This window comes from Sinocyclocheilus rhinocerous, unplaced genomic scaffold (genome assembly GCF_001515625.1).
Source record: "Sinocyclocheilus rhinocerous isolate Xijiao unplaced genomic scaffold, SAMN03320098_v1.1 scaffold1150, whole genome shotgun sequence".
Classification (NCBI taxonomy): Eukaryota; Metazoa; Chordata; class Actinopteri; order Cypriniformes; family Cyprinidae; genus Sinocyclocheilus; species Sinocyclocheilus rhinocerous.
This window is the reverse complement of record NW_015666491.1, coordinates 541,048-553,153: the sequence shown is the minus strand read 5'-3', so window position 1 is coordinate 553,153 and position 12,106 is coordinate 541,048. Positions and strand designations below refer to the sequence as shown.

The 12,106-nt window shown below is 35.6% G+C and overlaps 2 protein-coding genes across 2 annotated transcripts; both read right to left on the bottom strand.

Annotated features, from left to right (window-relative positions):
* Positions 1-7,578: 7,578 nt before the first annotated feature.
* Positions 7,579-9,643, bottom strand: LOC107732435 (regulator of G-protein signaling 16-like). Its single transcript, XM_016543770.1, has 5 exons — positions 9,633-9,643; positions 9,136-9,216; positions 8,956-9,017; positions 8,395-8,561; positions 7,579-8,311 (listed from the first exon to the last, which is right to left on the bottom strand). Exons 1-5 carry the CDS (start codon positions 9,641-9,643, stop codon positions 8,069-8,071), a joined length of 564 nt encoding a protein of 187 aa, XP_016399256.1. The 3' UTR covers positions 7,579-8,068.
* On the bottom strand, positions 9,638-11,513 carry LOC107732438 (regulator of G-protein signaling 5-like). Its single transcript, XM_016543774.1, has 5 exons — positions 11,406-11,513; positions 11,129-11,209; positions 10,949-11,010; positions 10,388-10,554; positions 9,638-10,303 (listed from the first exon to the last, which is right to left on the bottom strand). The coding sequence occupies exons 1-5, from the start codon at positions 11,477-11,479 to the stop codon at positions 10,061-10,063; spliced, it is 627 nt and encodes a 208-aa protein (XP_016399260.1). The 5' UTR covers positions 11,480-11,513; the 3' UTR covers positions 9,638-10,060.
* Positions 11,514-12,106: the final 593 nt, after the last annotated feature.

Here is a 12,106-nt window from a genome sequence, read left to right as displayed (position 1 = left end):
CTTTAAAGTGGTTCAAATATTGACTTATCTTAAGATATAGTTTATACTCTTTATTTGGTACAGAAACGCAAAACTCACCCTTCATCCAGTCTCAGACTCACAAGCGTGTGCCTGTAAAAACAAAACAAAAAATTATTAAACTTAAATTTACTTGTAAACAACACACATACAAGCAACCAATAAAATAACAAAAACGAGCTTGTGAGGAACAGATGTAACGTCAGGCCTACAGTGCGTCCAGCTGAATGTAACGTTTAATATGTCGGTTGTTCGGCTGACAAAAACGTCTTTCTAAAAAAGTAGTCACAAATGAACAAGGTTAACAATAGTTTGAATCGTGGTCTCTTAAATCATATTAATAAGTTTCATATGTTCATCTAGTTTCAACCTGGTACCCACTTTAACGGTAAAATACACCTATAATCGTTCAAATTGCCCATCTTAACGATGTTTAACAGGTGGAGAAACAAATTTGTGTCAAATCTCAAACGTTACATTACAATCTGCAGTGCTAATGCAGCACAGCACAGCGGCCACCGTATCAGAAATGCAAAACTTGAAAGGTAAACACAGTTCGGAAAACAATGACAGAACATAACTTATTCTGTTAAAATGAACAATAATCTCCCAAAAATTGTGTTACACAAGCATTCACTCACCTCATCCACGTTGAATATGATTCTTCGCGCAGCCCAACGGACAGCTTCCTCAAGTTCATGAGTTGTTCGTCTGAATTCCTCAGCGATTTAGTTAGTTCGCTGTATAGTCTGCCCGTGTCCCCTTGTTTGATGTTGCACTGCGATGTCTCATGTTTCAAACATGAGTCTAATGTCTAGATTTGCTGATTTTTTTTTTTTCTTGGAAAGGACTCTGATATTAAATTCATGTAGCCTACACATTTGACTCCTGCGCACGAATCCATGTTCAGAAATTTGGCCGGTTAGTGCCAATAAGCTACAACTCAAAATGTTAAGTTCACTGAACTAAATTGGGCTCTTTGAATTTCAGTAACATTAATCTGACTTAAAAAAAACAAGTTGAATCTAGTATAACTTATAAAAAAAAGTTGAAATTGCTTAAATTATTTGTATGAGTTAAAGTAACTTAAAAACATAAGTTGTCATGGCTTTTTCATCATATCATTTTTTACAGTGTGCTTATTATGAAATTTCTCACTGAATTTTAATATTGCTATTATATATTTTAAAATATGTTTTAAACATTTCAAAACTATAATTTATTTATGCATGTATAACCTCTCTGCTGAATAAAGCTTGCATATGGATCCGCACGTCTCACGTCTTGTCAGCCCCGTAACAGTATGAGTATATAAAGATAATAAATACTCAGTGCAAATGTAAGACTTCTGCACTTTTGACAATGCAGCTGATGCAGACAGCGATTGTCCTTCTGATAATGTGACTATGCAAGCAAAAGTCTTAAATTTGCATGATAAAGAGATGCCAAACCAAACTTGATGTTGAAGCTAATCCATCATGGAAAATCTGTGCTGTCTGGTTTAGCACTTCTTAGAACATCAAGTGATAGCAAACAGAAGGCTTATATTTGCGTAATAACCTCACTGTGGGAACCATAAATATATCCCACCCTATGGGCCTTTCTAATCTACGGCTGAAACTGGAAGGAAATGGGAAATAGACTACTTTTAGCCAGTCATTTTTATTTGTATAATAGCATTTTGGTGATCACATATGACCTATGATTAATGTTTAGAGGAAAAATATGCACATACAGTACATCAAAGAAATTGTGCATTAATTACATGACTGTCAGAGTAATTGAATGAATAATTTAAAAGTGATTTGTACAATATTTCAATGTTAATGGAACAGCCCCCCCCCCCAAACAGCTGATCCATCCAACATCCCAATAATCCACAAGTAATCCACACGACTACAGTCTATAAAAATAAAAAAGTCTATCCCCTGTTGTCCTCTCACATCAAAATCAACTGACATATTTGTTTAGAACTGTTTTGGACTGTTCTAGCTAAACAGTGCTTGATCTGTGCATATTTCTGACGAGACAACTGTTTTATTGGAGGAAGTAATATTATGGATAGAGGACTTCAATTATAGCTGGAAACAACGGTTTGAAGTGTTGAATACTTGTGGATTATTGTGACATTTTTATCAGCTGTTTGGACTCATTCTGACGGCACCCATTCACTGCAGAGGATCCATTGGTGAGCAAGTGATGTAATGCTAAATTTCTCCAAATCTGTTCTGATGAAGAAAGAAACTCATCTACATATTGGATGGCCTGAGAGTAAACTTCCATCAGTTTAATTTTGGGTGAACTATTGCTTTAAAGGAAAATGACAAAACTATAGCTGTTAATGCCAGAGAAATAATATGCTTTGTTGACTTTTTTTCCCAATTATAATCATGCAGTCTAAAGCCTAATTATGAGTCTAAGATGTGATTTCTCCTGCATACGTGAGATTTCACCTTCTGCTCATACAGCTCCGCTTGAAAACACTCAAGTGTTTCATGCTACCATTATAATGATGAAGCATGTCTTTAAAGCCGTTGTTTTTCAAACAGCATGTGTTCTCAATTATGCTGCCTGAGGCCAAAACAGGTTGAACATTCCTTGTTGTCAAAAGTTTCTGGATCAGTTCTGACGAACAGATCAGCATGCTCTTTCTGCTCAAATATCGTGTGTTGTGTGTTGTACTGTGGTCAGCTGAGTGTTTTTTTTTTCAGGTAAGAACAAAGGTGAGGTAATAAATACTACGTGCTATACTTAAGGGTGGAAATGGCAGTGCAGAATGGCATTATTTAGATTGCATTCAGTAATGGAGACAGAACTGCACCCCTCTGGGTTTGAAAGGCTACCAACATCTTGAATGCATCTGTATACCGTACCACATTTTAGTCCTTTTTTCCCTCTTTTGGGCACAATTTCCAAAGGCAGTATGAAATCAATTTTTACACAAAGTTATGGATGGGTACCGATGTAATATTTAATTTATTTCCCCCTGCTGTCACTATGAATATTGTACTCTGCTGAAAAGATCAGCATGAATTCCCATATGATTTTTAATGCTGGTGGACCAGCAGTTTTTTTTTTTTTAAAAGCCTGTTTGGGGCATCAGGACACCACTGTACTGGGGAGTCCAGCAGGGTAAAGAGGGAATACCCCTGCTAAACTATTTTTGGAAATAAAGAAATCCCAGCCCAAAGAAAATTTTAAAAAAGTCCATATATCTTTGGGTCCTCACTGTTAATTTAAATTAAAATATTTAAAATTCCCATGAAAACAGTGAGGACCCAAAGATGACATAACAGAAATGAGAAATGGCAGCTGATGCACAGGGCTGACTGTGAAAGCTCTAATTCACAGGAGACAGAAGCTCCAAAGCCCTGAGGAACAAGGTCAGTGGACACAACAGTTTTTCCTTTTCACAGGGGAACAGCAGTGAGCCTTTTCCCACGCTTGGAGTGCAAAGCAACAGAGGGATGACCCTTTAATATTAGTTTGATTATAATATAAATGAACTGTGAATGAAATTAAAAAGTGATCTTTGCAAGCGCCAGGTAATAAATATAGAGTTTATTAAATATAAAATGCTCAATATATTCTCAACCAGCCAGAATATTTTTGATGATGTAGACAGAATAGAAGGAACAAATGACTCAGATCCAGTGGCTGAGCATCTTTGTCATAAACACAAGTGTCATTATGGGACGAACAGTGCCTGACATGTAACATCTTCCTGGAATAGCTTCTCATTTTTATCAGCACCAAGGGAATGTGTTTCTCAGCGTGTTCACAGTGTCCCTCTATATCCTGCTCACAAAGGGTCATCTGAGGATGTATCAAAAGAGTGATTGCATTCCTTTGACAAGGTTCATAGTGAGTGTCATAGGCATGTTCAATCAATTTTTTTACACTGTCAGTTTATATTTCAGGTGTGATTATGGAAGAGAAACAAGTAAAGGTAAAAATAAATAAATAAAAATACAAATATTTTCTGACCAAATATTAAGGGTTGCATATCTTCAGCAGCTGTTGAATGTTGTGTTCATGGCATGTTGGCTCATGAGTGCCCCCTAATTATTATTAGATTCCTGTGGTGCTATAGTACTGTTGTCTTTCTTTAGAAGATGCTGCCCTCTGCTGACATACATAAAAAAAAAAAACTTTAGGAAATTTAGACATAATGCCTTAATTTTTATTTATATTTCCATTAATTGCAAAACACAGTGAAGTGCAAAATTCAAAATACAGCTAAAAAAAAAAAAAACATTTTGGCAAATTCATTTTAGTACAACACATTTTGCCCATTTTTACATTTTTTGTTTTTATAGTGTATAAGTACCCTATATTTCATGCTTTTACATTTTTTCCACTTTGGTACTATTTTCACATGAAAAATGTACATTTTTAAAATCCTTAGTGCAAAAATCCACACTGATCACACTTGTAACTTTAATGTGCAGGCACATTATAGGCACATTAAAGTTATAAATATATTTTTCAAAGTTATATATATTTTCAGTCCACATAATCATTGTTTAAAAACACAGGATCTCTCTAATATGTGATGAGAACATTTGGTTTAATTTTGGAAACAGAACAGTATATGATTTTCTTTCAGTTTAGTACTTCAGTTCATTCAATAGCAAACAATGCAAGATACATGTTTCAAATCAGAAACATTTTCTAATGTGACAAGCTACAGCTGTCACATTAGAAAATACAACAACAAAAAATACAACAAAAGTGGTATTGCAGATCTTCTTATTGAACAGTAGGGGAGAACATTTAACTGTTCATGAGGTAGCTTGCCTGGGGGAAGAAACTTTTCTTGTGGCTGGCAGTCCTGGTGTTCGGTGCTCTGTAGCACAGGCCAGACGGGTAAGAGTTCAAAAAGCAGATGGCTTGGATGTGAGGGATCCAGAGTGATTTTCGGAGCCCTTTGAAGGGAGCACCCTTCAAGAACTGTATATATCCAGAGTGAGGAAAAGGGCTCAGAAAATCATTCTGGATCTATGTTTATGCAGTGGTAACATCCTGAGTTGACGCAACAATTCTGTTGGTGTGTTGATGCTGATTGCCCACTAGGAGGTATTGTTTCATCAATAATTACAAACAGGAAATAAAGTGGATTCAAATTCCTCTACTTCTTTTAAGTACAAATAAATTTAAAATATATTTAAGCCAAATGCTAACTTTAGAGTTTGTCATGTTGACATGCAATGCATATATTGATAAATATGTGAGAAAAGCTTCATCAGGGTGAAATATATTGTCACTCGCTGCATCAGGCTGTGGGGGATGCATGCACTGACCTTGATGCTGCTGTCTGACTCACCACGTGCACTGTTTTATGGAAGATTTCTGAAGACGTGGGCTAACAAACATGATAAAATTTGCTTTGAGGTCGGATGCACTTAAAGTCTGTGAATGGACTTGCTAACGCTGGCTCTCACTTCTGACGGACAAGGTGGTATGTTTATGGACTGAATTAAATACACAGGCATGCAGTCATTCAGAATGAATTCTCGGCTCTTGTTTGTAGATCAGGCTATCACACGTTCAGCAATGCTTGCAAAGGACAAAAATGATGAAGTGCAGCTGTAAAAGTCAAAGGAGGAAATCGCTATATCTGAATGCATTAACCTTGTCCTTATGTATGCATTTACATTTATGCATTTGCATTTCAGCCATGAAATGTGTGTTATTTTTACAGGCGTGCCTAAAATAGCAATCATAAAGATCTTTAAGGGTTTCATATAAATATCAAATGCAAACCTCTGATAAGTTTTTTGAGACCCCCCAAAATTTCACAAATCCCGTTTTCAGGGGAGCCCATGTCTTATTAAGGGGAGCCGAGCTCCCCCTAGCTCCCCCGTAGTTCGCACCCTGGTAGGTATCGCACCCTGGTGTGTGTGTGTATAGTGTGTGTGTGTGTGTGTGTTTGTTAATATTTTAAATTAGATTAAATTAGATTGTTAAATTTGTTTCTTTTATGTTTTTATTTTAGTTTTACCTAAAGTTGTTGTAATTGTAGTAAATTATTATTTTTTGGTAATTTTTATTTGTTTGTTTATTTATTAAATATGTCTATATAGATTTTATAAAGTTTTAGTTTTAGTTCTTTTAAAATAAACAAAAATGAGAAATGAGAAAAATGAAAAAAAGTTTCCTTGGAAACTACCTGAAATAAAATGAATAATTTTTTTAAAAATTATATCTTATTTTAGTTTAGTTATTGTTTATTTTATTTCAGTAATGAAAGTGTTTGTACATTGTTTTAGTTTTAGTCAACGGAAATAACCCTGATACAAAATAAATAAATTAAAAATACAATAATGATTCAAATAATTAATAAAAAAATAATTCATACAATTCAACTTAAATTAGGTGATTTATTTATTATGATTACTATGTTGAAATTGAAGTTTTTTTTTTAATTGGGTGTTTGTGGAATGTAAACCCCACTAGCCCACTGTTGCTACACTCTTGCATAACATTTTAGCCCATTAATCTTTTTATAATCAAAGTCTGAGATCAAATTACTACTAGAGCGCAACACTCAGGTACACATATCCCCTCTAATCAACAGAACCATCCATCTGACAAGAAGGATAAGATACTCTGTTCTAATGTTGTGTTGACTATTTGCTTTATATCTACTGGACCATCTTGTAACCCCCATTTGGCTGATGAAATTAAAATATGCAGCCATTGCCAATGTTTCATTGTAGAATCATATTCTGTGGACAAATTGTGATTGCTTTTGTGGATTAATGATAATATATATGCGATTATTGTCTAGGCGATGCAATATAGTTTAATGCATAGTCTAGTGTGAAAGCAACCAACGACATGATTTACAAATCAATCAATGGCTCTCACACAACCTTCCTTTACATGTGTAAACAAATACAAAAGCTAACAAATCTTGTTGCTTGTGCAAAGACATTATCAAATGTATTTCCTCTTTCTGACCTGCAGTATTTGGTTTTCTAAATGGGTGATGAACTTTCTCATTACTGGTAGCAGGAATGATGTGGCTTAATCTTGAGCTGAGAGAATAATGTGGCAACCGGGTCCAAACGGTTGCCTTGGCAACTGTGTAAACCTACACTTCAGGCTGTTCGTTGCTTGTGGGCATTGATGGTTAAATATGAAACACAAGCTCAGTCTGGCCAGTCATGTGCATAACAAGCGTTTACCTCATAGTGAAGCGTCTGTGATAAATCTGGGCGCTGGGGCCTTACGTTTTCATTCTGTTCACATTAAATAAAAACAGCTATATCTTTTAATAGAAACAATCCAGGGTTATTAAGTAAGTAACTAATGCTAAAATTGAAAAAAAGAAAAAAAAAACATTTTTTGTTTCTTTAAATAAAATAAATGTTAACTGAAACAAACAAAAAAAAATAATATATATACACTGAAAAAAATGTTTCATTCATCCAATTAAAAAAATTTAGGGTAATGATTCACATCTATATTTTTTAACTTGAGCCAATGAAAAATAAATAACTTGCCCAGTGTATATTTCAGCTGGTTGATGTACTTACTAATATTATTTTATTCATTTATTTTTATTAATTAATTCTAAAAAGATACCACCACTTTACCATGATACCGGTCACAATACTTTTTTGTAAGGGGTTATTTATAAAAAAAACAAAAACAAAGGATAAATAAATTAAATAAATTAATGCATTAAATATTCAAACATTTTTCTCCATTTTATAAACTTCACAAAATACATAATTTGCTTTCTGAAAAGTATGCTATGTGCTTTCTAGCCCATGCATACTTCAGTAAAGTCTGCTTCTCCTTTGTGTTGAGTACAGGTGTTTGTGCAGATGCATCTCTCTCCACCAGTAGCTCTGCTGTTCCCTCTCATGGACAATATTAAAGGGGTCTGGGAATGCAGCGTCTCTGATTCCGTTATGTGGTTTTCTTCATCTCATGGCACTCCGACCGCCTCAAGCAGCCTTTTTAGGATCTCCACCGGTCCTTTCCACTTCTTGCCCGAGCTTCCATCTTTCGCAGAACCGAAATGCACCTACGTTTTTCATTTTGGTTCTTCTTCTTCACATGGTGGTCTGGCTGCAATGGCCTTTTTGCTTCTCGCCTTAGCGCTCTTCACCGGGAGCTGGTTGACTAGATTTCGGTAGGCAGTGGAACGCAGGAATCGTGGGTAACAGTCCTTTTCCATGAGAATATAGATGCGGTACTGGGCCATATCAAAGCAGGATGCCGTAGGGCTTTTCAAATTGGCTTGAGTGATGTCTCGAGTCTCATAGTCAATGTTAACCTGAAAGCAAACGGGAAGTGAGTTCAAACATCCACAGTTTAGGAGCGAAACCACAGGATATGGTGATTAATTTGCGTATTTACCTCTCTAGTAGCTTCACTTCCGATAAACTCCTCGTAGATCCTCTTGGCTTTGGATGGCATCTTAGTTGCAGACTTTGTACTTTTGTAGTCCTCACAGGCCAGGTAGAAGGCAATGTTTTCTTCACTAAACTCAGATACCAGGAAAGCTTTGAAGGCATATAGTCCATCTGATAGAGAGAAAAAATGGGGTTAGAGAAGAGATTAGTTGTGTAACGTGTCTCATCAGATTAAAGCCCCCCACACAGATCAGACAGCAGGACAGACACATCTGTGCACTGCAGTCCTATTTCTAGCATCTGAATTTAAACCATAGTCTCGTGGAAATTTTTTTTCATGCTATATTATGATGCACTGTAAAAAATATATTTTTTGAAATCGTAAATGAAACTTATTGGAGTATGTTTTACAAGAATGTACTATTTCAGTCTTTCTGCTTCAAAATTTCACATTTACAATGTGTTACTTGTCGATTCTTTGTAATTATTTGTGAAATTTACTAGCAATTTCTGAGTGAAAATTGTTTCTACACCAATTTTTATTTTTTTTTCAGTGTGAACTTACGTTTGCTGGACAGAAGCTTCTCAAAAGACTCTTTCCACATCAGACATTCCTCCAAGGTCAACCTGCAAAGATATCAGCCAGTCAGAGGAGAAACCGTAGAAAACTAAAAACGCTTTATCGTGCAAAAAGCAACACGTTATGAAAAAGACAAAAGCCAGTGCATTCAATAACTGTACTTACCTTGGTTTTCTATATTTACATAGGCTGCTCAAGTCTTGTCTCTGCAGAAATCCACCTACGCATGCCTTTAATCTTTTGGCCCTGATGTTAGAAAAGCATTTATTTAATTTCAGCTGGTTGCCTCATATTTTACTCAAACTAAAACTTTTACTAATAATTTAATAAAAATGTGAAAATTATAACGTTATAACATCTAATATATATAACCTATATCTGCTTTTTTCTTTCAGTTTGACCTGTAAGTCTAAAAAAAAGCACACACACAAGATATGAAAGCACATTATCACTTTAATGCAAAATTGTATTCACTTTAATTTAAAATTGAGTTAACAAAATCATTTATAAAAAAATCTTTAAAATAAATACTAGTACACCAACTTTTAACATTCTTAAGCCTTATAGCAGTCCAGACAGATTGTCAGTGTCTTTAAAAAAATAAAATAAAATTAAATACAATTGATTTATTTATTTTTTTAAATAAGATACCACCACTTTACCATGGTACCATCACAATACTTTTTGTAAGGGGTTATTTATTGTAACAAAGGAGGAATAAATTAATGCATTAAATATTCAAACACTTTTCTCCATTTTATAAACTTTACAAAACACATAATTTGCTTTTTGAAAGTATGCTATGTGCTTTTAAGCCCATGCGTACTTCAGTAAAGTCTGTATCTCCTTTGTGTTGAGTACAGGTTTTTGTGCAGATGCATCTCTCTCCACCAGCAGCTCTGCTGTTCCCTCTCATGGCCACTATTAAGGGGATCTGGGAATGCAGTCACTCTGATTTCGTTATGCGGTTCTCTTCATCTCTTCATGGCACTCCGACCGCCTCAATCAGCCTTGTTAGGGTCTGCACCGGTCCCTTCCACTTCTTGCCCGAGCTTCCACCTTTTGCAGAACCAAAATGCACCTACATTTTTCATTTTGGTTCTTCATCTTCAATTGGTGGTCTGGCCGCAATGGCCTTTTTGCTTCTTGCCTTAGCGCTCTTCACTGTGAGCTGGTTGACTAGATTTCGGTAGGCAGCGGAGCGCAGGAATCGTGGGTGACAGTCCTTTTCCATGAGAATATAGATGCGATACTGGGCCATATCGAAGCAGGATGCCGTAGGGCTTTTCAAGTTGGCTTGAGTAATGTCTCGGGTCTCATAATCAATGTTAACCTGGAAGCGAACAGGAAGTGAGTTCAAACATCTGCAATTTAGGAACGATACCACAGGATATGGTGATTTATTATGTATATTTACCTCTCTAGGAGCTTCACTTCCGATAAACTCCTCGTAGATCCTCTTGGCTTTGGATGGCATCTTAGCTGCAGACTTTGTACTTTTGTAGTCCTCACAGGCCAGGTAGAAGGCAATGTTTTCTTCACTAAACTCAGATACCAGGAAAGCTTTGAAGGCATATAGTCCATCTGATAGCGAGAAAAAATGGGGTTAGAGAAGAGATTAGTTGTGTAACGTGTCTCATCAGATTAAAGCCCCCCACACAGATCAGACAGCAGGACAGACACATCTGTGCACTGCAGTCCTATTTCTAGCATCTGAATTTAAACCATAGTCTCGTGGACATTTTTTTTCATGCTATATTATGATGCACTGTAAAAAATATATTTTTTGAAATCGTAAATGAAACTTATTGGAGTATGTTTTACAAGAATGTACTATTTCAGTCTTTCTGCTTCAAAATTTCACATTTACAATGTGTTACTTGTCGATTCTTTGTAATTATTTGTGAAATTTACTAGCAATTTCTGAGTGAAAATTGTTTCTACACCAATTTTTATTTTTTTTTCAGTGTGAACTTACGTTTGCTGGACAGAAGCTTCTCAAAAGACTCTTTCCACATCAGACATTCCTCCAAGGTCAACCTGCAAAGATATCAGCCAGTCAGAGGAGAAACCGTAGAAAACTAAAAACGCTTTATCGTGCAAAAAGCAACACGTTATGAAAAAGACAAAAGCCAGTGCATTCAATAACTGTACTTACCTTGGTTTTCTATATTTACATAGGCTGCTCAAGTCTTGTCTCTGCAGAAATCCACCCACATATGCCTTTAATCTTTTGGCCCTGATATTAGAAAAACATTTATTTAATACACATCATATGTATGCTTTTGTAATATACACAATTCTTTGTCACAAGATTTAAAAAAGCTCTTACTGGTATTATATAAAAGAGTAGAGATTCAAATGATTTGACATGCATAAATTATTAGTACAAAAAGCACATGAAACCCTTAAAAATGTCAGTATGAGGATCGTACCTTTCCAGGCAGTTGTTTGACAGCCCTGTTATTCCTCTACACATTGGAAAGCCAGAAGGGAAATACATATCCATTGTGCAGTGTGATCTCTAGGTGAAATTTATCAGCAGTGTGTCTGCAGTGAGGGAGCAGGGAGTTTATATAGAGCAGGAAGCAGAGCGTCATCTCTCCTCTCGGCCAATCATGATCCAGTTCTATCTCAGCTAATGTACTGTGTACTGTGCATTTATGTGTATGTGAAAAGGCAGGAAAGTCCACAGTGATGGTAATGTTCACAAGTGTGGTTATTGTAAGTGCCCAAATTCAGGTCATTTTAGTGTCCTTTTACACCGCTCACACAGTGTTCCAGAAATATAATTATTTGAAAAGCACAAATAAAAACAACTCTGAATCTTGCAGGGATGTTGGTCAAATGATGAGTAGCACAGTTCGTGACTTACCAGAAATGTCTTTTCCTGCGGATGATCTTGGTGGTCACTCATCACAGTTATCTTAGCAACCTGTAACCTGCATTGAAGGCTTTCATGTTGAAAATAAGTAAATAAATAAATACAAGCAATACTCGACAATACTTATGCCAAGTTGGATTTGCATATTCAGTCAATTCTGTCTTCTTTTGCCAAAAACAAAGGAAATGTTTCTTTGTTTATTTAAATTTAAATTAATTAAAATATATATTTTTCTTTATCATGCAGTTTTAA